Genomic DNA, 24,857 nt, shown 5'->3' on the forward strand with positions numbered 1-24,857 from the left:
GACTTTAATCACTGATGCATGAATAGACTTAGGCATGAATAGTCCTCATAATAACCATTTAAAATGGTTTAACTTAACAATATGGCTTCCATCCTCATTATTCGCATTATTTGGCGTTTAATTTTGTTTATAACGTGCTCAGACATTTACTTGAGTGCACAACTTAATGAAGCCACTAAATAGAGCTCATGAAATTATAGGATATAGACTATAACACTACTTTCGCTATTTAGAGATTTTTTTTAATGGTGATGTTAATTTGATACACTCTCTTGTACAGAGAACATGCCCATGATTTAAAGGATGATCTGACCGAGCACTCATCTGCTACACTTACTGCATAAGGATAGTTAATCATTTTATCGAATAAAAATGTAGTCCTTGAGAAAAGCAATGTTTCTGATTAAGATGCTGTATCCTTTAATGTATTTTACGCAAAAAACTTTTTGTTGACTTTAACGGATGATTATGATGACTACTTATTAACTAATAAATAGTGACAGGTTTATAATATACAGATCTTGAATGGCATTACATAACTATTTCGAGTGTATATGGACCCCAAAACATACATTTCAGTGGAAATATTGTGGTTACATCAAACTATCTGACAGTAGCACTGGATTTAATACTGCTAATCGCTTGAGCTGATATCACATAAGAAAATAGACTTAAGTTCAAAGTTAGAATCAGGTGTAACTGAGAGATGGCTCTCTTTTACTCCCTCCACACTGAGTGTGTAACTTTGCACAACACTCTGAATAACGCTTGTGCCTGTATTTATGCCTGAGGTCTGAATACAAATGTGTGATATGAAGAATTTATTCTGCATATTTCACTGGTTCCTTGTTGAATACTGGTCCCATTTAAATAACTAAATGATAAATTCCATCACAGAAATCCATTTTCACCACAGCAATTTTCCACAGCAATTATGTGTGCATGGTTAATCTGAGGCAGAAGCAGGCAGAGGTTCGGCTTCACTGTGGCATTAACTTGCTGTCTCTCCACTTCAAAGATGCCAGTATTCCTCAGCTAATGTTGCGATTTATGATGGCAAACGCTGTGACTTCCTTGCTGGAAAAGTTTTTCAGTGCTACTGTAAGCATAGCTCAATGTTCTGAGTGAGAAAATAAATAGTAGACTACTTAAGTTCTATTATTGGATGTATTGGATTACTGGATATATATATATATATCATTTAGCAATTTACAAGAAGTTAAAAATCTCCTGTTTCTTGGAAATGTTAACTGCATACATCTTGTGTGCTGTATTTGGATGTAACACATTGCGTGGGCGCGTCCTTCAATATGGAACATGGTTCTACTAAACACAGGAATGTTTGTGTAATCGTTTGATTTTTTAAAAAAATGTTGCATTTATGATGTGGTAAGCGTGTTTGTGCGCTGGCTTATGCAGGTTATGCTAGTGAATGGTTGCTGCGGTTTACATGCTAAACACAAAGCCCTGTTCTCCCACACTGCCTAACAAGCTTTTGCAAGATGGCTATTTTGTGTGTGCCTGAGAAAGACAAGAGATCATCTTGTAGCACATTTCTTTCTTTTTCAGAAACGAGTCTTGTTTCTGCCACACTGTACTATAAAAAACAAGCAAACAACATGCTTGGAGAAACAGAATAACTGGCGGACGTTTGCCACAGTGGCATGTATTGATGTGTGGTTTTGGTCGATAGCGTTGAAATATTTTGCTTCTTATCTGACGACCTTCATCATCACGCAAAACAAGGACACCTCTGTGCATCCCGTGAAATCTTCATGAAGCATTTATGTCTGTTAAAGGCAAAAATGATTCAATATTTCCTAGAGTACCAACAGTATAAAATTGTGCAAACTTGCACTTCACTTTTAGAAATTGGAAAAAAGCAAATGTACAGGTGTCCTAAGTTGTCATTGCGCACAATGAGTCATTCAAAATGAAAGATTTTGATTACCATACATGTCATTAATCAGTGATCTATTCGCAAACACATATTACCATGTTCTTGTAATAAAAAAAATCAGTATGGCTTTCCTCATCTTTGCCTCTTTATGTGTTATTATGACTCCTATAGATTGATTTTGAGTTTTCATGTTATATATTGGGTTATTCCTCGCACCTCCAGGGTTGGGGATTTGAATCCTGCCTCCACTCTGTGTGTGCAGATTTTGCATGTTCTCCACATGCTTTGGGGGCTTCCTCCAGGTACTCCAGTTTCCTCCCCTAGTCCAAAGACATGCAGTGTAGGCTGATTGGCATTTCCAAATTGTCCGTTGTGTGTGAATGTGTGTGCATTTGTGCCCTGCGAATGGGTTCCCACCCAGCCCCGGTTGTCCCCTACCTTGTGCCCCAGGTCCCCTGGGACAGGCTCCAGGCTCCCCGTGACCCTGTGTAGGATATGTGGTGAAGAAAATGGATGATGGATGGATATTAGGTTATGTATACATAAAGAATGCTTGCTGATTAAATAATCAAGGATATAATATAATATATTAATATCAGCATATTAATCAAAACAGCTCCCAGGTCCTGGGTTTGCTTCTTTCTGAGCTTGGGTTACTGTCTGTATGGAGTTTCTGTGCATGTTCTTCTGTGTTCACATGGGTTTCTTCTGGGTTCTCTGCTTTCCTTGCTGGTAGACAGATTGTCTACAAAAATTGCCCCCTAGGTGTGAATGAGTGTCTGAATATAGGTGTGCATGATGTTCAGTGATGAACTGGTGTCCCTCCTGCCTTCACCCAGTTTTCCTGGGATTGGCTTCAGCTCCACTTCGACCCTGACCACTGAAATTGTGGGCGCGAGTAATCAGTTAAAGTATTTTTCAACCCTGACTCTCAAACAAGGCACAATTATTTGCCTGCCACTGAATGAGTCATGTTTCCTAATTGCGTGACCCTTAATCAAATTTAGAATTAATCATAACTCATTGAATTGTAAAGCTTGCGACTGTGTGCTCAAGTGTGGACATTGTCAGCTCGTTCAGGCTCATGGGAAATTAGGGGAAACATGCTTGACTTGCGGACGCCAAGATTGGTTCTATTTTTAAGTAGGTTCTTGGTAGGCTCTATGTTTGTAGATAGTTGGCTGTGGCATGCATGCTCATAAAAAACAATATGCCTCCAGCACTGTTGTACATGTTGTGACACTGATATCGCTCTGACATATGGCATCGTGTTGGAGCCTTACAGCTACATGTGCACATTTGAGTTACATAAACAGATATAACAGCAGTGACGAGTGACAGTCAGACTTAGGGATGTGTCATTCAAGTTAAAATAAGTGGGCGAGACATGTAGCAGTAGCTTACCAAGGGCAGCTGAGGACTGGACCACAAGCAGTCCATTCATACAAACTAGATTATACAAATTCTTTTTTGCACAAATCCCAATAGACCATATCACACATCTTAACTGGGTTTACGCTCACCAAACATTACAACTGTAATAGCAACCCTCTTGCCTAATGATGACCGAGACAAAAAAACAAAGATGAATTACACCGGCAGATGAGCATGCACAGACACACAGATTGGCTGTTATCCTTGAAAGGTGGCTATCTATTCAGCGTAATCACTGGCTGAGAAAAAGCAACCACTAAATGTGCAGTAAAATTGCACTGGAAGAATGAAGAGCTCACAGCTGTTCATTAAATGGACTTGTAACAAGCAAAGATAGGCTTCAGTTGTGAGATGAGTGTTTAAAGCAGACAGCGCAAAGCTAATGGTGTAATCGAGTGTTAGGGAGATGATGGAGAGTTACTGTGGCCTCTTGCTTAACACTGAAGATTGCCCTGTCTCCAGATCAGGGAAGGAATAAAGAAAAAATTAAATAAATAGGAGCAAGTTTCTGAAGAAAATGGAGCAAGAGAGTGTTTCCATTAGTAATATAAATGTAAGAACTAACTACATTTTATATTCCAGACAGTATCTATATTTTATAACTGTTAATTTCCCTGATTATTTTTTAATTTCATTTTATTTCTTTTTTTTTGTTTTGCTTTAAGTGGGAAATATTTTTCATTACAAAATGTAATTTGCAAGCACTATTTTTATTCTTTTGACACACTAATAATCGGCTATAATAACAGGCTATAATGCACTGCTACTGACACAACACGGTGACTTATTGTCATCATGGCCATCTTATTTTCAAACACAAGCCCCATTGGTGCGTAGGCCTAGATTCCCAACATCCCACTCATCGTAATTCACAGCTACAGCTGTTTAAGTTTTTAATTGTTCTGGTTTGGATTAATTTTGTCTTTTAAATCTTGGATAAATATATTTTAAAATGATCATTATCTCTTGTAAATGCCTACAGTTTAAATGGGAATATAGCAGGAAACAAAAGGCTCTAAGTATGAGCATGAACAGCCTCGCCACAGACATTTTGCTGCTCTAGGCAAGAGGTTTGCCACCCCACCTGGCGTGTACGCACATGGCTTCGCTGCAGTGTATTCCACAGAACAGACGGTCAGAATCACAAGCACACACACACACACACACACACACACACACACACACACACTACAACACATCAGGTGACAAGACCTAAAATCATACAGAGCATAACAGCAAAGTAAAACTGATTAAACAACTGGCAAACAAGTTGTACAGTATACCTAGGTATTTGTCATAATAAAATAATATGTGTAATGCTCCTTAAGTTCTGCTCAGGAGAAGTTTGTGACCAAAGATTTTGTTGTCTCAGGACAACATCATTAACAACATAACAGCAAGAGGCTATCACACTTGACTGTTGCTATAGGCTATGTTAATTTTTAAATTGACCCCATAACAGGCAGTTGAGAGTTGACAGCACACAGTCTAGCAGCTCGTTGTGAGCATTTTTAGACATACCTTTGTTCAGCTGTGTTCAACACAGTAGGTGTGTTCCCAGTGATATTAATCAATGTTGCCAGGTTTTGGCAAATTTCCAGCCCAACTTCATCTTAAAAACCACACAAAAGACCTGAAACCAATATATATATATATATATATATCAAATTTATTTATTTGTTTTTTTTCTCAACCTTTGTGTATGCACATTATTTACCTTTCACAGTCTATGAAATATATCATGCAATAGAAATGGTTCTGTACATCATAGACAAACTGTATACACTTAGACTTTGCCTTTGTTTGGGGGAAATTTATTAGATTTAGTTCTGATTATAAGATCTAAGTGGCCATGGAATTCATTTAAGCCTAGTTTAATTTGGAAACTCTGGATTAGCAGTCCTCTCCCCTGTTGCTCCACTGAGCTCCCCTGCCCCAGTGGTCCAGAAGGTGTACCACATAATAAAAACTCTATGGAACTAACGCTTGCACAACATCAAGAAAGGCAAACAAATCAATGGTTTATATTTATCAAATAGCAACATTAAAAAAAAAATAATTGGCCACTCAAAAGAGGTAATTACTACTTAATAATTCAGTGAAGTTTAAAATGTATGGAATTGTGATTGAAGACTTTATAACATTACACAACCTGTTAGTACGTCCCAGTACTTGCATACTCTTTTACTACACACTCAAAAGTATGTGCTTTTTCTTCACAAAAAGAGGACACACTTTTAGTACATTGTATAAATATGCCAACTGGGATGCAGGTTTTTATAGGTTCCCTCTAGTGGCTTGGTGGTGGACTTTCCATGGTGGACGTGGCATCATATATGTAAATTAATATATAAAAATATTTCAACAAAAGGCAGCACAATCTTCTACATATTCAGTGTCATTGGAAAATGATATAGCGGTGCTACTTTTCTAACTTTTGTGAGATACATTACAATTTCCTTACATAAGCATCCATATAGTTTGTTTGTTTGAAACAAAAAGTATATTAACTGGGATATTTGTCGCACTCTTATTTATATGGATATGCTGCATTTAAATGCTGTGATGGATATCTGAGAATGTTCTCTGTATGTTAAATGTTTTATAGTAGAGTTTCAGTCTGTCAGAATTGCATTATTTTGTGTAAATTGGGAGAGTTATGTTCCCAAACACCTTGGGCAAGGTGGCATTATCAGATGTTATTTGAATCTAAACACATTTTTTCTGGATAGCAAAGATAACAACATATATGTTTGTTCTTCTTTCTCTGTATCTAATTTGGATTGCTTGGTGTCCTTGTCATGATGGAATCAGACTTTGAGTTTGTCTCTGTTCCTTTTTCTCCTTCTCGTTCTCATCTCATGTCTCCTTCCTGTCTCTTTGTCTTTCTGTGTCTCTGTTTCTATGTCTCTTTCATCCTTTCTTCCTGTCTGTGGCTGTCACTCTCTACGCCTCTCATCTTACACAATTTCATTCTCAACATTCCATTATCTCCCCTTCTCTCTTCCTCCTACACTCCCTCACAACCTTCTGTCTGCCTTCACCCTCACTTTCCTGTGCACATCACTCTCTCTCATTTACCCACTCTTTCTGTTCTCTTGTCTCTCTCTCTCTCTCTCTCTCTCTCTCCTTCTCTTCCTATCTCCTCTGTCTCTTTCTCCCTCAGGTGGTGTGTGCATTGCACAATCTCTGAAGATCCCCAGAGAACCTAGACCTGGAGAGTTCGACAAGATCATCTCACGACTGCTTGAGACTCCCAATGCTCGGGCCATTATCATGTTCGCAAATGAGGATGACATCAGGTACACCTCTCAGTTAATGTATTCCCGTTCCTTAAATCTGGCTTCAGTTATTGGGCAGCAATCTACTGCAGACATGGTTAATAATATGGGCTCAATATTTGAAATCTTAATATTAAAGATACACATGGCCCAAAGAGGGATATGTGTGGAGAAACATAAGATGTTTACAAACAATTACAAACAAAAACAATTATCAAGAACTGAGTCCAACACTTAATATTAATATGAGAGTTAAACGTAATATTAAAAGCAGCTACCTAATATTGTGTAGGTCCCCCTTGTGCCACCAAATCAGCTCTAACCCATCGAGGCATTGACTCCTCAATACCTCTGAAGGTATGCTGTGGTATCTGGCATCAAAGACGTTAGCAGCAGATCCTTTAAGTCCTGTAGATTGAGAATTGAGGCCTCTATGGTTCGGACTTGTTTGTCCAGCACATCCCATAGATGCTCAATCGGATTGAGATCTGGGGAATTTGGAAGTCAAGGCAACACCTTGAACTCTTCATGTTCCTGAAACCATTCCTGAACAATTTTTGCAGTGTGGCAGGGTGTATTATCCTGCTGAAAGAGACCACTGCCATTAGGGAATACTGTTGCCATGAAGGAGTGCACTTCAACAATGTTTAGGTAGGTGGTACATGTCAAAGTAGCATCCACATAAATGCCAGGACCCAAGGTTTCCAAGCAGAACATTGCCCAGAGCATCACTCTGTTTCCACCAGCTTGCCTTTTTCACATAGTGCATCCTGGTGCCATGGCTTCCACAGGCACCCAGCCTGTGAAAAAACCTCTGAAAAAACATGCTGGTAGTTGAACTGGTGACTCTAAATTGCCCCTAGAATATATGTGTGTGTACATGTGCGTGCCCTGAAATAGACTGGCATCTCATACAGGTTGTATTTCTGCCTCATATCCAGTTTGGTTTTCTAATAAATTAATACAGTATATTAGATCAATGATGCAATAAACGCATTTCTTGAGTGTTCTTTTTGGAGTCTAAATGTGTTTTAAGAAAAAAATGAAAGTTGCTTAAACTATAGCAAACATTAGTCCTGTGTTGTCTACTTTTTAGGCGTGTTCTCAATGCTGCTAAGCGCAACAATCAGACAAATCACTTTCTCTGGGTGGGCTCAGACAGCTGGGGCTCGAAGATCTCCCCTGTGCATCAGCAGGAGAAAGTGGCTGAGGGGGCCATTACTATTCTGCCTAAAAGAGCTTCAGTGGAAGGTACAATGATTTTGGATCACTCAGAGAAATTATGACCTTCGTATATTATGATTAAAACTTTTATAAACCTTCATTTTGTGATTTTAACTAGTTTAGGAGGCATGTTTCATGGTTACAAGAGGAGAAATGAATGTCATATTTTTGCATGTAATGTAATGTAATGTAATGAATGTCATATTTTTAATGGGCAGTATTTCTATTAATGTCTCTCAAAATACTGTAAACATAGTATTGTAAAAAATGGTTGTTGGACCTTTTTCCCATGTTCCAGTATCCCTCATGCTCTTTCCCAGCTTTTGATAGGTATTTCAGAAGTCGCAGCTTGTCTAACAACAGGAGGAATGTGTGGTTTGCTGAATTCTGGGAGGAGAACTTTGGATGCAAGTTGGGAATGCATGGCAAGCGCCCTGGCAGCCCCAAGAAGTGCACAGGTACGAGCAGACTATTGCCTTTGCCTTCTGTCTTATAAAAGCGAATATCGATTGGAAGTTTTCTTTCTCTTTGTGCAAATCCTTCAGTGTAGGAAGATTCATCACACTGAGATCTGACTGAATTAGACTAAGCACTGCTCTAGTGACTCTAATGAGTACATAAATAATTATTTCTTTATTTGCAGTCTTAGTCACTCTGTAATTGCAGGTTTTGTCTGCATCGTTTTTCCATCTTACGTTACACAAAAAATTCGATCTGCTACAGATTTATGAAACTATTTGTTTGAGTGGCAGGAGTTCAATTTCAGCCATCATTAAAAAGTGTATAGCACTGTTCGGAAAATATATTCTCATAGCCTTCCCCTAAAAAAAGCTGCATAGCCTCAACACAACAAAAAGTCTTCAGAATCACGGATGCTGTCTGAATATGTCAATATCCTTAGTCTAATAGCTGTATGTGGGGATGGCTCAATAGTTCACAGCAAACAGGGAGTGGGGTTAGAGCAGGAATCTGTCAAACTGAAATCGAACTGCTTTCACTTTATGCACCTCAAGTTGCCAGCAGAGTTTTGCACACTTATTTGCAATCTGTCTTATCAATGAGTTGATAAGCCATTGTTGGTGTCCATTCCTTTCATCTATTATCACAGTGTAAAAATATAGCTACAAAATAGTGTAAAGTAGACAGACTGCATTCGGCAGTTTAATACAAGACAGAAAACTGATGCAGGCAGAAATAAACTGGAATTAGGGAGTAAACCTGAAAGCAAAGAGAGAATGCTCTGGGTGATCACACACACTCCTCCATACCTCCTCTATACTACAGACAGACCCACTAACAGGAACATGTCGAAATATTTATCTTTAGCTCATTTGTGTTCTCTGAGTTTATCTCAAGTTCAAATGTATTCCTTTTTCATCTTGTCACATTGGTATTGTCTAAACTTGTATTACAGCGTGGGGGACAGGGTGGCTTAGTTGTTTGCCTCGCATCTCTTGGTGTGGGGGTTCGATTCCCGCCTCCACCCTGTGTGTACGGAGTTTGCATGTTCTCCGTGTGCTTTGGAGGCTTCCTCCAGGGACTCCAGTTTCCCTCCCCAGTCCAACACATGCATTGTAGGCTGATTGGTATTTCTAAATTGTCCATAGTGTGAGTGTGTGTGTGAGTTAGTGATTGTCCCTGTCCAGGGTGTCCCCTGCCTTGTGCCCCGAGTCCCCTGGGATAGGCTCCAGACTCCCCCACAGAAAATGGATGAATGTATTATGGAGTGTATGAACAAATGAAAATGAACATAAAAGGAAGCACTAATAAGAAAACAAAGAACTAAACAAAAAACTATAAAAAGTGCAACACTAATAAGGAAGAAAAAAGAAGAAGAAAAAATAGATATATAGATAGACAAAACAATAAGGATGGCAGATAGTGTGTATGTGTCTGATTGTGTCAGGGGGTTTGGTATGTGTTTATTTTGGTGGGGAGCAAATGTCACCACAAATGACCGTGAACTGCTATTTATTTATTTATTTATTTTACAGTTGTTGCAGCTTTTTATTTAACCCTTTCATGCATAGTGTTCACACGCATGTACAATCAGTTTAAGGCTGTTTAAATTGGTTGAGACCATTACTGTGATTTAATAAAAAATCATTATTAAATCTTTATAGTGATTGTTGTTGCACTCTGGACTATTTGGCATTTTTCAATGGAATGTGTTTCTTTACAAACCTTCTACATACAGTAAAATCCTAAATTAAAATGAAAAATATTTTTGTACCACACTCCAATGAACACCTTATCTTTTTAAAAGCCTATTTTGAAAGCTATTATTTAACCTCTGAAATCATCTGCAACATGCAACAGTCAAAATATATGGTTATATTTTGTTTCAAAAATAATAATTTCTGTAATTTTGGCCATCAACAGAAAATGTTTTAGAACTGAAAAACATTAGAAGATTTTTTTTCCCTCAGGTGTATTCTTACAGATTGACAAGCCATTTACTTATTTCTTATTACTCGTTTAAACATTTACATATTTAGAAAAAGTACAAATTCAAATGACAGTGAAAGTAATAAAAAAAATATCTAAAGAGTCTGCATATGGTTTGAAATAACTTATGCATGACAGCTAAAAGAAACAAGGCAAAAAGATTTATTTTGTTTGTTGAGGTTAAGGTTAGATTTATGTGTAGGCATAGCATTAATTAGCTGCATTAATGATTATGTCAAGGATAGTAAGACGTGTGTGTGTGTGTGCGTGAGTGTGTATGTGTGTGTGTGTGTGTGTGTGTATGTGTGTGTGAGTGAGTGAGGTCTCTCCCTCTGAGGGTAGCAGGTGAGGATGTACTGTGCTGATAGTATAAAACACTCTTTGTGTTCTCCTAACCGGTGTAATTTATCTAGAATCGAGACGTTGGTTACAATGTTGGTTGCTTTTTGTAAAGCTGTTTTCTTATAGGAAAATAATTATAAGAATATTCCTTATAAGGAAGTGTGTGTATGTTTTTTTTCTTTGCATTGTTGGCATATTCTCTGCTATTTAGGCAGCTAAGATTGTCTGGCTCTCTATAGATGAGTCTGTACTTCATCACTGTGATTTTCAGTGTTCAGTCATACTCAGGACTGATTTATCCCTTTCGATTTGATTATAATTTTTTTGGATCTTTGTATTTTATATTTATTTATGCTGCAGAATACTAGAAATTAACATCAAACCTTCAGAAAACACAGAAACAGGTCACATATATTGGAGCCATCCATTTATGTTTTGCACGAACAAAAGCTTTGAAAGGAAAGAACACCGTTGTTCAGTGCTTCTTGTTTAAATGGGGAAATACTGCAGCTCAGTGTACACACCAGGCAGAGAAATGAGCTCTCCCTCTTTATAATCATGAATTGCTTGCTTTCACGCTCTCCCTTGTTCTTCTTTTTGCATCAGTAGCGCTGCAGAGAGCAATGAACGTCCGGGCCTCTTTTGTGATTGTGTGGTTATTGTTCTGGCATGGTTATTTGACATAACAAGAATAATTACATAGCTGTGGATGCAGCACACCAGTCCCCAGCTGTCTCTGTTTCTCTCTCTCTCTCTTTCATTTCTCTATCGCTGTTTCTCTCTCCAAACTACATGTAGCTGTTCAGAACAGGATATCATTAAAGCGTGGAAAAAATGTGTTTTTTTTGGCATGTAACACAAACGGACAGTGAGAAATTCAGTCTGGTTAAGTCTATACAGCAGAGACAGACAGACAGACACACACACACACAGACACACAGAGTGAAGACTTCGATACATTGAGCAGTTGTCTGCAGAGTGCTATAATGTGCTGACTACAGAGTTCTCAAGTGTACAAAAGACAATAATCCTAGCTGATTCTGGGATTTTTTTTTTTCAGGACACAGCTACTTTTAGCAAATCCTCCAGACATTTTAAGCAACTATATGAAAATTTATATATATATATATATATATATATATATATACTCAGCAAAAAAAGAAACGTCCCTTTTTCGCGAGATTGTATTGTAAAGATAATTTTTTAAAATCCAAATAAGCTTTACAAATCTTTATTGGAAAGATTTTAAACAATGTTTTTCGTGCTTAACCATAAACGATTATTGCACATGCACCTGTGGAACAGTCCTTGAGACACCAACAGTTTACAGGCAATTAAGGTCACAATTACAATAATTTAGGGCACTAAAGAGACCTTTCTACTGACTCTGAAAAACACCAGAAGAAAGATGCCTAGGGTTCCTGCTCACCTGCATGAACATGCCATAGGCCTGCTGCAGGGAGGCATGAGGACTGCAGATGTGGCCAGAGCAATAAACTGCAATGTCTGTAATGTCTGTAATGTAAGACACCTAAGACAGTGCTACAGGGAGACAGGAAGGACAGCTGATCGTCCTTGCAGTGGAAAATGACATGCAACCATGTGTCCCCCCAGATGTGATCGAGAACTTGCAAATGCCTTGGTGGAAGAGTGGAGGAACATCTCACAGCAAGAACTGACAAATCTGACAAATATATATATATATATATATATATATGTATGTATGTATGTATGTATGTATGTATATATATATATATATATATATATATATATATATATATATATATATAAGGCAAAGTGAGCCAAATTAAAATGACATAGTCAACTTCTAATATTTAACTAGTAAGAAAGATTTTTTGAACACTTCTCTAAGCCTCTGCAAAATGAAGGCAGCGGTGGATCGAACTGATTGCATTATCAGGTTGAGATTGAGTTTTGGGAGAACTGGGTAAATTCATTTTTATCAGAGCCTGTCTAGGTCTGTGGAGTAATCATACAGCAGAACAGAGAACTGATTCATCGAGACCTCTGGTTGATCAGCACCTGAGAGAGATAGAGAGATCGAGGAAGGGAGAGAGAGAGAGAGAGAGAGAGAGAGAGAGATGGAGAGAGATTAGAGAAAGAAAGCCTCTGAACATCTGTTCAACACTTGTGACTTGCTTGTGCTTGGGTTTACAGCACTGTGTATGTGTAGGTGTGTTGAATATAAATTTGTGTGCATCTGTGCCAGTTATCAATCCAAGTACCCCAAATATATGAAAATTTATGTTATTGGAATGCCAGATGCTGGTACGTGTTTTCAGAGCAGAACCACCGAACTGACAGGGAGCAGGAAGTGCAATTTTGCTTTGGTGCTGCATTCATCATATTGCACTCAGCACTTTACTTCACATATTGTATATTGTATATGCCAGATGCCTGCAAATAGGGCAAATCTTATAAGATGTGTCAGCCTAATGATGAGAGAAAAATCTCACAAATTAACTGTCATATGGAATATACCTGGGTGTGCACAGAGCATAAACATCTGTTATTTCTTCACTTAAGCTTTGTTTGCTGCCTGACATTCAGTAATGAATGTGCTGAATACAGCTGTGTTACGTTAGGTTCCAAATCTCTACTTCGATTAGCTCAGAATGACTTATAGATTATATTTCGCTTTATTTGATTTTTACTGTCACTGTTATTAAAGTATTCTTCTTGTACTAAAAGAGACTTTGTTAACCGGGACACGGTGGCTTAGTGGTTAGCACGTTTTCCTCACACCTCCGGGGTTGGGCAATTCAATTCCCACCTCAGCCCTGTGTGCACAGAGTTCTGTGCTGTGTGGGTTTCATCCGGTTTTCCCCCAGTCCAAAGACATGTGTTGTAGGCTGATTGGCATCTCTAAATTGACTGTAGTGTGTGAGTGTGTGTGTGTGTGCATGCGTGATTGTACCCGGCGAAGAGTTGGCACCCCGTCCAGGGTGTCCCCCGCTTTGTGCCTTGAGTCCCCTGGTATGGGCCCCAGGCTCCCCACAACCCTATGTAGGATACGTAGTTCAGAAAATGGATGGATGGACTTTCTTAACTGGGTTGTGCATGACAAGAAACTGGAACATTATTATTATTTTTTTTTTTTTTTTGAGTGCAAATAATTTTTTAGATAAAGCATTTAAGGCTAATGGACTGAGATACTGGTATGCACTTTATATAAGATGTTCCAAATAATAGGGAGCAGTGATATGGTTTGCATTCAGGAGCAGGTATAACCCCATGACACAAAGTTAATAACACAGCAGCAATATGGGAAGCCTGGAGCTTGCAGCACAGCAGGTCCTCCTGAACGGAGAAACTGTACAGCAGAAGTCCTCAGTGTCAGCTGCAGTGTTTGTAGATTACATAAATTAATTAGGCTTTATTTAGTGCAAGAAGTGGAGCCAAAAATTTGAAATGCAAACTTAAGATGAAAACATAAGCAGTGTAGAAACTGGATAGGTCATGTTGGTGCTGTTTGATATATAAATATTAAAGGCCTACCTAGAATAAATTACCCGCTAAGAATTCCCACTGAAGGTCAGTGTCAGAGAATTTGATATCTAGATTGAGCAGGCACTTCGGCATAAAATCCATGACTATGGGCAAAATATGTGCATTACAGTACTATGTGGACTTTGCCTGAAATATAGTATTACACATCTGTCCCATTGTTTAACGCATCATGTTTTAAAGGAAAATTAATCAAGTATTTCATCGATACATGTTGTTGCTGTGTGTTGGTGATTTTTTGCGCCTTGGTTTGTTATATGCGTGTCTCCCATGTACAACATTATAGATGTGTTGGGTGATTGCCTCAAGCACTTGCTCCCCTCTGATTAGGTAACACTTTAATAAAGGACCATAACTTTCACTTCCGCTTTGGTATTTGATGAAGATATAGACCTGAGGGAGCACACTAGTCTTTGACCTTGTCTTTATTTTGTTTTGTACAGTTTGTAATCCTTTCAGTAAATAGTGAAAAGGAAGAACTTGGTTTCTAGAGTCTCAGTGAGTCATGTGTCAACTATAGGCTTAAGGCGAACTTACACTTGAGCAAAAATAAGTCGAGTGAGGTCACAAGCAAATAATGATTATGAACGAATATTGCTCATCCTCTTGTGTTTCAATGTTTCCACACGTGTGGTGGAAAACGTGCCTCAGTGTCCTCATGTGTGTACATAATAAGTATCAGACTCTTTGTCAATACGTAGCAGGAATAAAATGACAGAGAAAGGAAAATGTCCTCTTAGATTCTTTTGCTGATCAGTAGATACTTACTGACAGACGAGTGGTTTGGATTCATACGCATATCTATAGTTTTGGTAACATCTGACTCCAAAATGTTTTGCTTTTAACCCAAATAAGAAAGAAAACAAGCCTCCTTGCTTTTATCGATTTTTACCATCCAGTCTGCCATTAAAGTAGGCAGACTGCTCAGAGAATGAGCATATGACTAGGAAAAATTAAGGAAAAAATAAATATAGTAATGTAAAATACCATGCTGTGCATACTCATGTGTGCTTCCTGCCCTCACAAAATAGAAAAATTGGATATTTGCATCTGCCTTGTCCAGCAGAACTGTAAGCACTGCTGTTAGGTGAGGTCAGAAAGTAGAATTCCATTAAATCAGTTGAGAGGATATTTTATAATAGTGACCTGTACTGTTTATGCATCACAGTAACTGAGCATACAACACACCTAGACTTGGAAAATGCCAGAGGCTATGGCCTTGCTTCATAAAACAGTGGACAAATGGCTATATCTATTCATATTCAATATCTGAGAGACAATACACTAGAGGCACAGTTGGACAGGGTTTATAAATATTTGATTGGAGATTTATGCATCGTTGAGCATTATTATTCCACTGCATAGTAGCCTTTTATTCAAAAGCCATTAACTCAGTGTTTTCAAATTGAGGCTAATGGGCAGAAATATTTGTACACATTCTCTGAAAAGTTCTTACATTCACATGAAAGTTTGCATTGACTGTTGGCATATGTGACCCATTTAGTGTCCCTTTTTTTTTCTTTTGCTAGCGTGAGTCTGATTTCCATATCAATAGGCATCTAAACAAAAATGGCTATTGTTGGTGGGGTTTTTTTCACTCTGGTCCTGGCCACTAGCCTTTCCTCTAATGGCTCTGTGCCCTTTATTTGAGAGCAAAATGGGTGTCAAGGGAAGGACTGTTAGTGAGCCAAAGATGACTGCTAAGTGAAGGGCACTCTAAGGCATTTCGTCAAGCACACCGCTAGCCATGCTTTTTGGGGAAATAACAAAATTGCTATAAATATTGCATGATCTTTTGTTCAGTGCCTTCTCTCCGTTTCAGCTGAATTTGATGGCTCACTCTGTACTTTCTCTCTCGCCTAGTATTATCGCAAGACACTGAGCCATGCAGAAATGGATGTATGCTGTCAAGTGAAACAATGACTAAAACACCTGTTCTTCTAACTCTCCTGTCCTGCAGGAATGATTCAATATAGAAAGAGAAATGAGCAAAATGTTTACCATTTTCCCTGTTTACCAACCCAAGAAACATTACTCATGTATAATCATTACATTCATACCCTGCATTTTCCACTAGAATGATGATATGTGATATTCCAGACTGATACAATCACGCTACAGTAATATCATGTATCATTTTATCAGAACATCTTTACAATGAAGTCTTGATGAGAGAGTATGCCTGCCTTCAAGCAATGTCAAACAAAAGGCTGCTGTGTCACGCATTTTACCCCAGAAATATTTCCCTGTCCTCTTACGTTTCCTTTAAGTGACTCCCTATACTGCCAGAAAACAGGGGAATATTACCATCAGGTTCAAATCTGTGGCCTAATTTACATTGCCTGTTAATATGGAGAAAACACACACGGAGGAACGAAATACATCCACCTGTATCCTATACTATAGACACCACAGAAACTCTTCTAAACACACAGCTTCACTAGCCACTCTTTCTCATAATTGAGCACTTGTTTGTTTATGGAAACCATAAATGTTTAATTTATTAATGCAGGCAATGAGGAAGTCATTAAAAGAGCTCAGAGAAATTGTCAGTTACTGCATTCCCAAGTAAGTTAAGGCTGCCTGAGTGAGAGGCATCATGATCAGCATTGGCAAAAGATCAAGCTTACAAAACTAAGTTGGCCCAAATGAATCAGTAACATACTCAAGAGACCATGAAAGGATTCTCTGGGTTGACAGATATTGTTAGGATCCATAAACCGGTGCCAAACAGTCAGTAAACACAATATGTCAACCAGTTTCCCCTGATTAACATTGGTTCTGTCAACACAGCAGCACCTCAGCAGTCTATTATACAATGCCCTTTTGCACACACATATACACACTCGTTTTCTTATACCAAACTTTTGAAATGTTCCCTGTCCAAGCCTTATTGACAGATAAGTTGACAGATGTAACTGTCACGTCCAATGCTTCATCGGCTGCAGTCCGGTTCTGCTACTATTCCGGTCCCGATGTTTTCCCGCTCCCAGGCACCAAGCTAAAAACTACAATCAGCATGAGTTTGTTAGATACCATCTCTGAAAATGTCTGCAATGCTCCTGCTTCATCAAATCATCATATTACACACTATGTATACACAACACCAAACACATTTCTAAATGTTTAAATGACCTAATAAAAGAAGAAATTCAGTCAACAGATCTACTTGCATTAATCAGTGATTATTTCCCCACGAGAGTAGTGTGAACAGAGACCAGTCGATTGAAGGGACGATGATGAGGCTTGTGTTTAAATGCAGTGACTGACTTTTATCTACTGTGATGAGACAGAGACTGATGTGGATGATGTAGATCAGGGGTCTTCAATCTTATCCGCAAAGGACCAGCTGCAGGCTTTCATTCCGGCCGAATAGGAGACACACTTGATAGTTGATTGGAGCCCAAGATGAACTGATTAAACAAGTGGAAATAGGTGTGACTCCTACCTGGTTGGAATAAAAGCCTGTAGCTAAACCAGCCCTGTGTGGACAAGTGTGAAGGCTCCTGATGTAGCTAATCAAAGTGAAATCTCATTTCCCACTGTGAACTTATAATTCTTTGCAGTTTGGCAGTAATATTGTTTTTTTCAACGATATTCTCCATTTTTGCACTTGATTTAAACAGGCTTTAAAATGCAAGATAGGAGCAAATGCGAAACCTAATTCAGTTCAGTAAAGCCTGACATTTTCCAAAATATATATCTATGTATAGTAGAAACTGTCAAAATTTTTCCCAAGACACCCCACAAATACGACCACTCTCACCACATCACTTCACGAAGTCTTGCCATTGCCATCGTGTTTCCCTCTGTGCCTTTCTTAGCCTAATTATTTTGTTGGCTGTTGTGGTATTGATCTCTGCTTTGTTTATCTCCTTTGCTTGCATTAGCTTTTTGCTGTTGGTTTTGATTTGATACTCTGACTACTATTCTGGTGCATGATTTGGATTTGTAAACGGCTTAAGATTGTATTGACTCTATGTAACGGCAGTAATTCCTCAGAAGTGATGTGCTGTGCAACAATGATGGCTTTTCTTTTTCTGTTCATCTGTGCTCCTTAAAGTGTTCCTAAGATCAGTAAGAGAATATTTTTTCTTGAACATTTTGAGTGGGTCATTGTGTCTGCTTATTCTGCTGCATGATAATGGCAGAGGCTTTGTGTCATTTCAGAATGACTGTACTCCACAGATCTTGCTGAATGCAGATGCATGGACTTGGGTACTTGACACCCTTCTGCACTATGATTCATATGACAGTTTCAAAGCTTTTAGCAAACAATTTATTGAATGACTAATTTAATGGTTATAGGAGATTTTTGAAGCAATGCACGGAATTTACTTGATTTTATATTCCTCTCCACATCCAGTGTATAAGTGAATGCATAACATCAACGGAATTTTGTCTTTTAGTTTACTTAGTTTTGGCAATAACAGTGTTGATGTAGTAGAAGTTATAAAGCATTAATTAACAAATCAGTGCTTTTCAGTGAAGTACTATTTCCAAAAGTACCTTCAAAAACCACACTGCCTTAATCTTAAAACAAATCAGCAAACTCAACTAAGGCAATTGGCTGTTATTGGTGGATGTTTTGCTGCCATTATGCTGACAAGCTTTTCAACATTTGTCATAAACAATTGGTTGGAAATTGGGGCATCATTAAAGGATATATGTGTATATATATATATATATATATATATATATATATATATATATATATATATGTATATGTATGTATATATATATATATATACATATATATATATATATATATATATATATATATATGTATATATATATATATATATATATATATATATATATATATATATATATACCCACACACACACACACACACACACACACACACATATATATATATATATATATATATATATATATATATATATATATATATATATATATATATATATAATATATATTCAGCCCTGTTCTCTAAAGCAGACCAAAGTATGAAGTATGGTCTCTTTAATTAATTTGTCATGTATCCAATTTTCTAATCAAATTGCAACAGAGCAATGTCCATCTGCTCTGCCACAAAAGAAGTAGTGAGAGACAAAGCAGTGAGGGAAAATTGAGTTTAGCTCTCTAAGTGAAGGCTAATTGAGCTCCAAGTTTCACTGATTAAGCTGTCGGTCATGCATTATACCACTCATCACTAAGATAATGAAAAAATCTTGTATCTCTTACATCCTATTGGAGTGTTATCATTTACATATTTCTTTTAAAGAGGAGAGAATGGGAGAATGTTATGTTAATTGTGTTAAGACTGGCATTACCATTAAATTCCTCAATCTATAGGCTTTGTTCCTATTCACACTCCTTATTTGTTTGATTTTTCACACAATGAAGTGATGAACAAAGTCTCTTTTCTCTTTCATTCGTGAGGATTATGGGTAAAATAAAGCCAGAGTGAAAAAAAAAAACTCAGCTTGGATAAATAAGTAATAAAACACTTTGGGATGTGCTGTTATGGAAATGTAATGATTTTCCTATAACAGTATGTCCTAAAGAGTCCTATTCCTCTTATGCCATATCAATTTGCCAACAATTATTTTTTATTTATTGAAGAATGACATTGTCATATCAAACGTCATGCATTTAAGCCTTTATAGTTATGTTTAATATTGTGAAATATCCATGAGACAAATGAGTTCTGTTATCACTTACGTTATAACAGCTTTAAACAGTCCTTCCCTCTCTAGCCCTCTCTTGAATTTAATAAGACAAATAAAAATTGCACAAAGCGCAAACTCCTCTGTCTGGAAAATTTTCCCAAGGCAGAAAAGTTACTCCTGAAGCTTCGTCAATTAGATGTTTTCTTTGTTAAATACGAAATAGTTTTTTTATTTATTATTAAACTGTGTATTATTAGTCTTAGATTAAATGGAGCATCTGCCATTCAAGTCTCTGTGAGTGAATTGTTACTATAGAAATAATGACGTATTAGAACAACCGCATTAGTATAAATATAATATGCCAGTGCCATGCTGTTACACAAAATGAAACACCTTCTGACCAGTCGGTCTTGTCTAAAGGTCAGCATTGAACAAAGCAGATGGGTAATGTTATTACAGTTAAAAAAGAAAAAGAAAGAAAGAAAAAAAGTATTATTAATTTTTATTCTCCTGACCATTACAAAATACACTCTTCAACTCTTCAATATACTCTCACTAAAATTGTTTCATTCTCATGTTTAGGGCAATGTGTGATTTGCCATGATTAATGTTAGACAGGTTTTCATGTATGTCTCTTCATTAAAGTTTCTGTGTTCATACAGTATAGTTACAGTGTTGTTTCTGTTATCTGTTAACAACATAAGCTTAAAGAGAGGCCCTGGATGAATAATGGTGCTATTTCTTAGTGCATATTTGTTGATTCATTCATACCAATACAATGTGATATTGCTTATGAGTAGTCTGAGCAGCCAAAATTTCAAGCAACCAACGCCATTTCATCAACTTCAGAGGAATCCACAGCTAACACATTTAATTAGGCTCAGTCTAACGCTTAAACTCAAGTGTTTTATGTCATTTCAAAGATGCTCTGAATAAAAATAAATAAAAATACGTCTGCAAAACAACACACTGGTTCTATGCAAGACACAGCAAAAAGTAATCAACAAGATTGACAAGCAAGTTTTGCCTAATCTCCTTATAAAATTAAATCAGCTTAATAGCAGACAAGAAAATATTTCTACTTCAGAAGACAGATCAACACATGCACACACTCACACACACACACACACACACGCACACACACACACACAAACACATGCAAATATTTTCTGAAATTCATCATTAAACATAATGACAATAGAATCAGTTTGGAAATGAAACAAGAGACAGGCTAAACAATTGCAAATATACAGCAGATTAGTGCTAGACTTTTTCTTGTGGATTTGGTTGTAGCCATTTTTCCTTTCTAACCTCAACAATACATGCAGGATGTGCGAAATTAGGAAAATGAATTAATGAATGAATTATCAGGTTATGTCTATGCACTATATTTTCTTATTCAGTATATTCCATAAGAAAATGTCCTAGCATAAACAGTGCCAAAGGAACAGAGCTAAAAACAACAGTTGTTCATTTCTTCAGTCAAGTCTTCTTTATACAGTACCAGTCCTCTCTGCACTTTTTTTTCTGCTACATCATTATAATTCTGCCTTGGCTTTTGTTTCTCTGTGTTTTTATCATTGTTTTAACTAACTGTATATCCTGCTTGCTGTTAGGCTTGGAGAAGGTGGGCAGGGATTCCAGCTTCGAGCAGGAGGGGAAAGTGCAGTTCGTGATGGATGCAGTTTATGCCATGGCTCATGCTCTACACCGCATGCACAGAGACCTGTGCTCCGGAAGCCCAGGACTCTGCTCTCGCATGAGCAACATTGACGGCAAGGAACTGCTGGGTTACATCCGCAATGTCAGCTTTAACGGTGAGTTTCGTCCTTTCTTTTACTGCTAACAAACTATTTCCCCACCTCTTGTGATGAGAGAGGAGATGATGTACAGTATTTGAAGAAAAACACCCTTCATTTCAGTTCCATTCATTTGCACTGGCACCTAACGACTTCTTTTTAACGGTTGATTCCTCTCTAATGGTTATCAACAAATTCTAATCAGTCGACACAGCCTTCTTTTTGCGCTCTATAGAAGTGAATTGTTTGTAATGACTTAATTCCTTGGCATCATTGCTCCATTTCATCTTCCTTTACTGTGGATCATACTTAAACTACTGCAAAACGGGGTCTTGCTCTTTTTTCTTTTTTCCCTTTTCATTTCCTCCTTCATATTTGCTGCTTTTTAGCTCTGCCTGCTTATTTTCTTCATCTGTTTCATTCATGTGTATTCTGTGGGTCCTCGCATCCTGGAAACATTCATTTCAGACCTTCTCCTCGATTCGCTTTTGCAGTGTTAGCAGAGATATACATCTACAAACTTTTTAAGATGTGATTTCTAAATAGGTCTTGACTAATATGTTAGTAGTGAGTTCACTGGGGGCAACATTCAAACTCACTTTGTTCCTTTAACTGTACATCTTTCTTCATTTCCTTGATATATTCTACAGGGTGTCCCAAAAGTCTCCATACAGAGGGGTCTATGTTTGCAGGCACCAAGTCAGTGGTGCCTTCATCAGTGGATATTGATGGACGTCCACTTCTTGGTTGGTCCGCAACACTTCCAGTATTTTTGAATTTGTTAATAAGTTTGGCAACAGTGTTGTCTGTGATGTGTTTGCCATGTTTCCTGTTGAACTTTATCGCAACCTTGCAAAGCTTCCCGATCCAGCCATGAAAAAAAATGCATCTTATGAATTCATATGAGAAAAATATATTTGAAGTATATTCCCATTGATATTTTACATTTTAAGGAAATTGTTCAACCATGACTTCCTGTTTCAAAGGGGATAAATATGAGGTAATACATAGGGCAAATTCCCTTACTCATTCATAACAATGGGTAAGACCAAGGAATATAGTTGTGATGTGCAGCAAAAGGTTGTTGAGCTTCACAAAATGGGAAGTGGCTATAAGAAAATAGCACAAGCATTGAAAATGCCCATTTCCACCATCAGGCAATAATTAAGAAGTTCCAGTCAACTGGAAATGTTATGAATCAACCTGGAAGAGGATGTGTGTCTATATAGTCTCAACGCACTGTGAAGAGGATGGTTTGAGTGGCCAAAAAATCTCCAAGCATCACAGCTGGAGAATTGCAGAAGTTAGTTGCATCTTGGGGTCAGAAAGTCACCAAAACTACAATCTGAAGCCACCTTTGCCTGACATTCCTGGAACTTCAAATGGGATCGGGTTCTATAGTCAGATGAAACCAAAATAGAGCTTTTTGGCAATAAACACCAGAACTGGTTTTGCTGCACACAGAGAGGTAGCCATATCGAAAAGTACCTCATGCCCACGGTTAAATATGGTGGTAGCTCTTTAACGTTTCTGCCAGAGGACCTGGACATTTGTTAGGATACATGACATCATGGACAAATATCAACAGATATTAAATGAAAACCTGACTGCCTCTGCCAGAAAGTTTAAAATGGCCGTGGTTGGATCTTCCAGCAGGACAATGATCCAAAACATACATGAAAATCAACTCAAAAATGGTTTACTGACCACAAAATCAAGGTCCTGTCATGGCCATCCCAGTCCCCTGACTTGAAACTCATAGAAAACCTGTGGGGTGAACTGAAGTGGAGAGTCCACCAGCATGTGCCTCAAAATTTTAAGGGTCTGGAGAGATTGTCAATGGTGGAATGGTCTCAGATCCCTTGCCATGTATTCTCCAACCTCATCAGGCATTATAGGAGAAGACTCAGAGCTGTTATATTGGCAAAGGGAGGTAGCACAAAGTATTGAATAAGAGGGTGCCAGTAATTGTTGTACACCTATATTTAGCAAAGATTTTTTTTGATAAACCTGTGTTTTGTCTGTAACTGTTTGATATCCATGAGAGCAGAGTATTTTTGTGATTTTTTTAAACAAATGATCAAAAGGTTAAACAATAAAGAACATTTTTCAAAGTTATAACCTAAGACATTTTGCTTAAAAGTCTTCATCTCCCCTATGTATGGAGACTTTTGGGACACCCTGTCGTGTTATTGTTCTTACATTTCAAAGCAATCTAGGTTTTGATATTTATGTTGATATGCTGTGTCTATATGCATGAAGTCATGTTTCTAAAAAAATGTTTTTCATTCTTGAGATGGACTGTATGCCAGGATATTTATATTTTATTCATTTTTATTCATTTAGACTGGGTATGAGATCGCGTACATGAATTTTCGTCCTGATACTGGATGTGTCTCTGCTGCTTTCCATGTGAGCTACTGGCAGGAGATAGAGCGACAACACACTTCGATTTTAATCTCTTTTGGCAACTCTAGCATTCAGTTATCAGTTATGAGTAGGTGAATTTGCATTTTATTGTGGTTTCTTTTGTTTTGAGGGACCTATGGATTGTTTTATATTGAATAATTAATGGAATAAGCCTAATTTGAGAGCTAGGCATGAGGGAAAAACTTTTTTTAAAAAACTAAATAAAATGGAATTGAACATGGTTTTCATTGACAATAGATCTTTAATACTCATTGGGGGCATCACTAAAAATTTTAATGCATATTATTTGCTCTGTTATGGGTGCACACGTGTCAATGCACATGCAGTACAAGGCTAATTCTTTGTTAAATGATTTTAAATTAATTTTATTAGCTAGCTGCACTAGTTACCTTGGATCGAGTAGCGCTGCAGTGGAGAGAGGCAGGTTTTTCACTTCGCAAAAGCATTTTTTAAAATAAAGTATGTTTTCGTTTACATTGTGTCAGATCCCTTGTTGTCAGTGACCGAACATTATGCTGGGTAAAAGTTGTTTTCCCTCACCAAGGGTGGCCTGTAGACATTTTTTCTCAGATAGCCTGCATCGTTTGCTGTCATGTGCTGCACAGTGAGCTCCTCCTGCTATGTTTAAGATGTTTTATCAGGTAACTTGTATTGTAGGAAGATGCTGTAATTCCACCTCTTGGTATTTTCTGCTTTGCTTTGATTGTCACCATTAATCATGACATATCTCCAGATCACTGTAATTTCACGTTGTCTGTTCATTAGCGTAGCAACATACACTAGGCTTATGTCACATAGCATCAAGTGGTATTGGTTGTCGGTATTGGGACCAAAT

The 24,857-nt window shown here is 37.6% G+C and overlaps 1 protein-coding gene across 1 annotated transcript in view; it reads left to right on the top strand.

Annotated features, from left to right (window-relative positions):
* The window catches only part of grm8b (glutamate receptor, metabotropic 8b), a 140,692-nt gene that overhangs the window by 93,806 nt on the left and 22,029 nt on the right, over positions 1 to 24,857 (top strand). The window contains exons 3-6 of the mRNA XM_053641165.1: positions 6,501 to 6,636; positions 7,712 to 7,866; positions 8,160 to 8,297; positions 21,410 to 21,610. Coding sequence (XP_053497140.1) covers positions 6,501 to 6,636; positions 7,712 to 7,866; positions 8,160 to 8,297; positions 21,410 to 21,610 — 630 coding nt within the window. The remainder of the gene's footprint in view (positions 1 to 6,500; positions 6,637 to 7,711; positions 7,867 to 8,159; positions 8,298 to 21,409; positions 21,611 to 24,857) is intronic.

Source organism: Ictalurus furcatus, chromosome 14 (genome assembly GCF_023375685.1).
Source record: "Ictalurus furcatus strain D&B chromosome 14, Billie_1.0, whole genome shotgun sequence".
In the NCBI taxonomy this organism is placed as follows: Eukaryota; Metazoa; Chordata; class Actinopteri; order Siluriformes; family Ictaluridae; genus Ictalurus; species Ictalurus furcatus.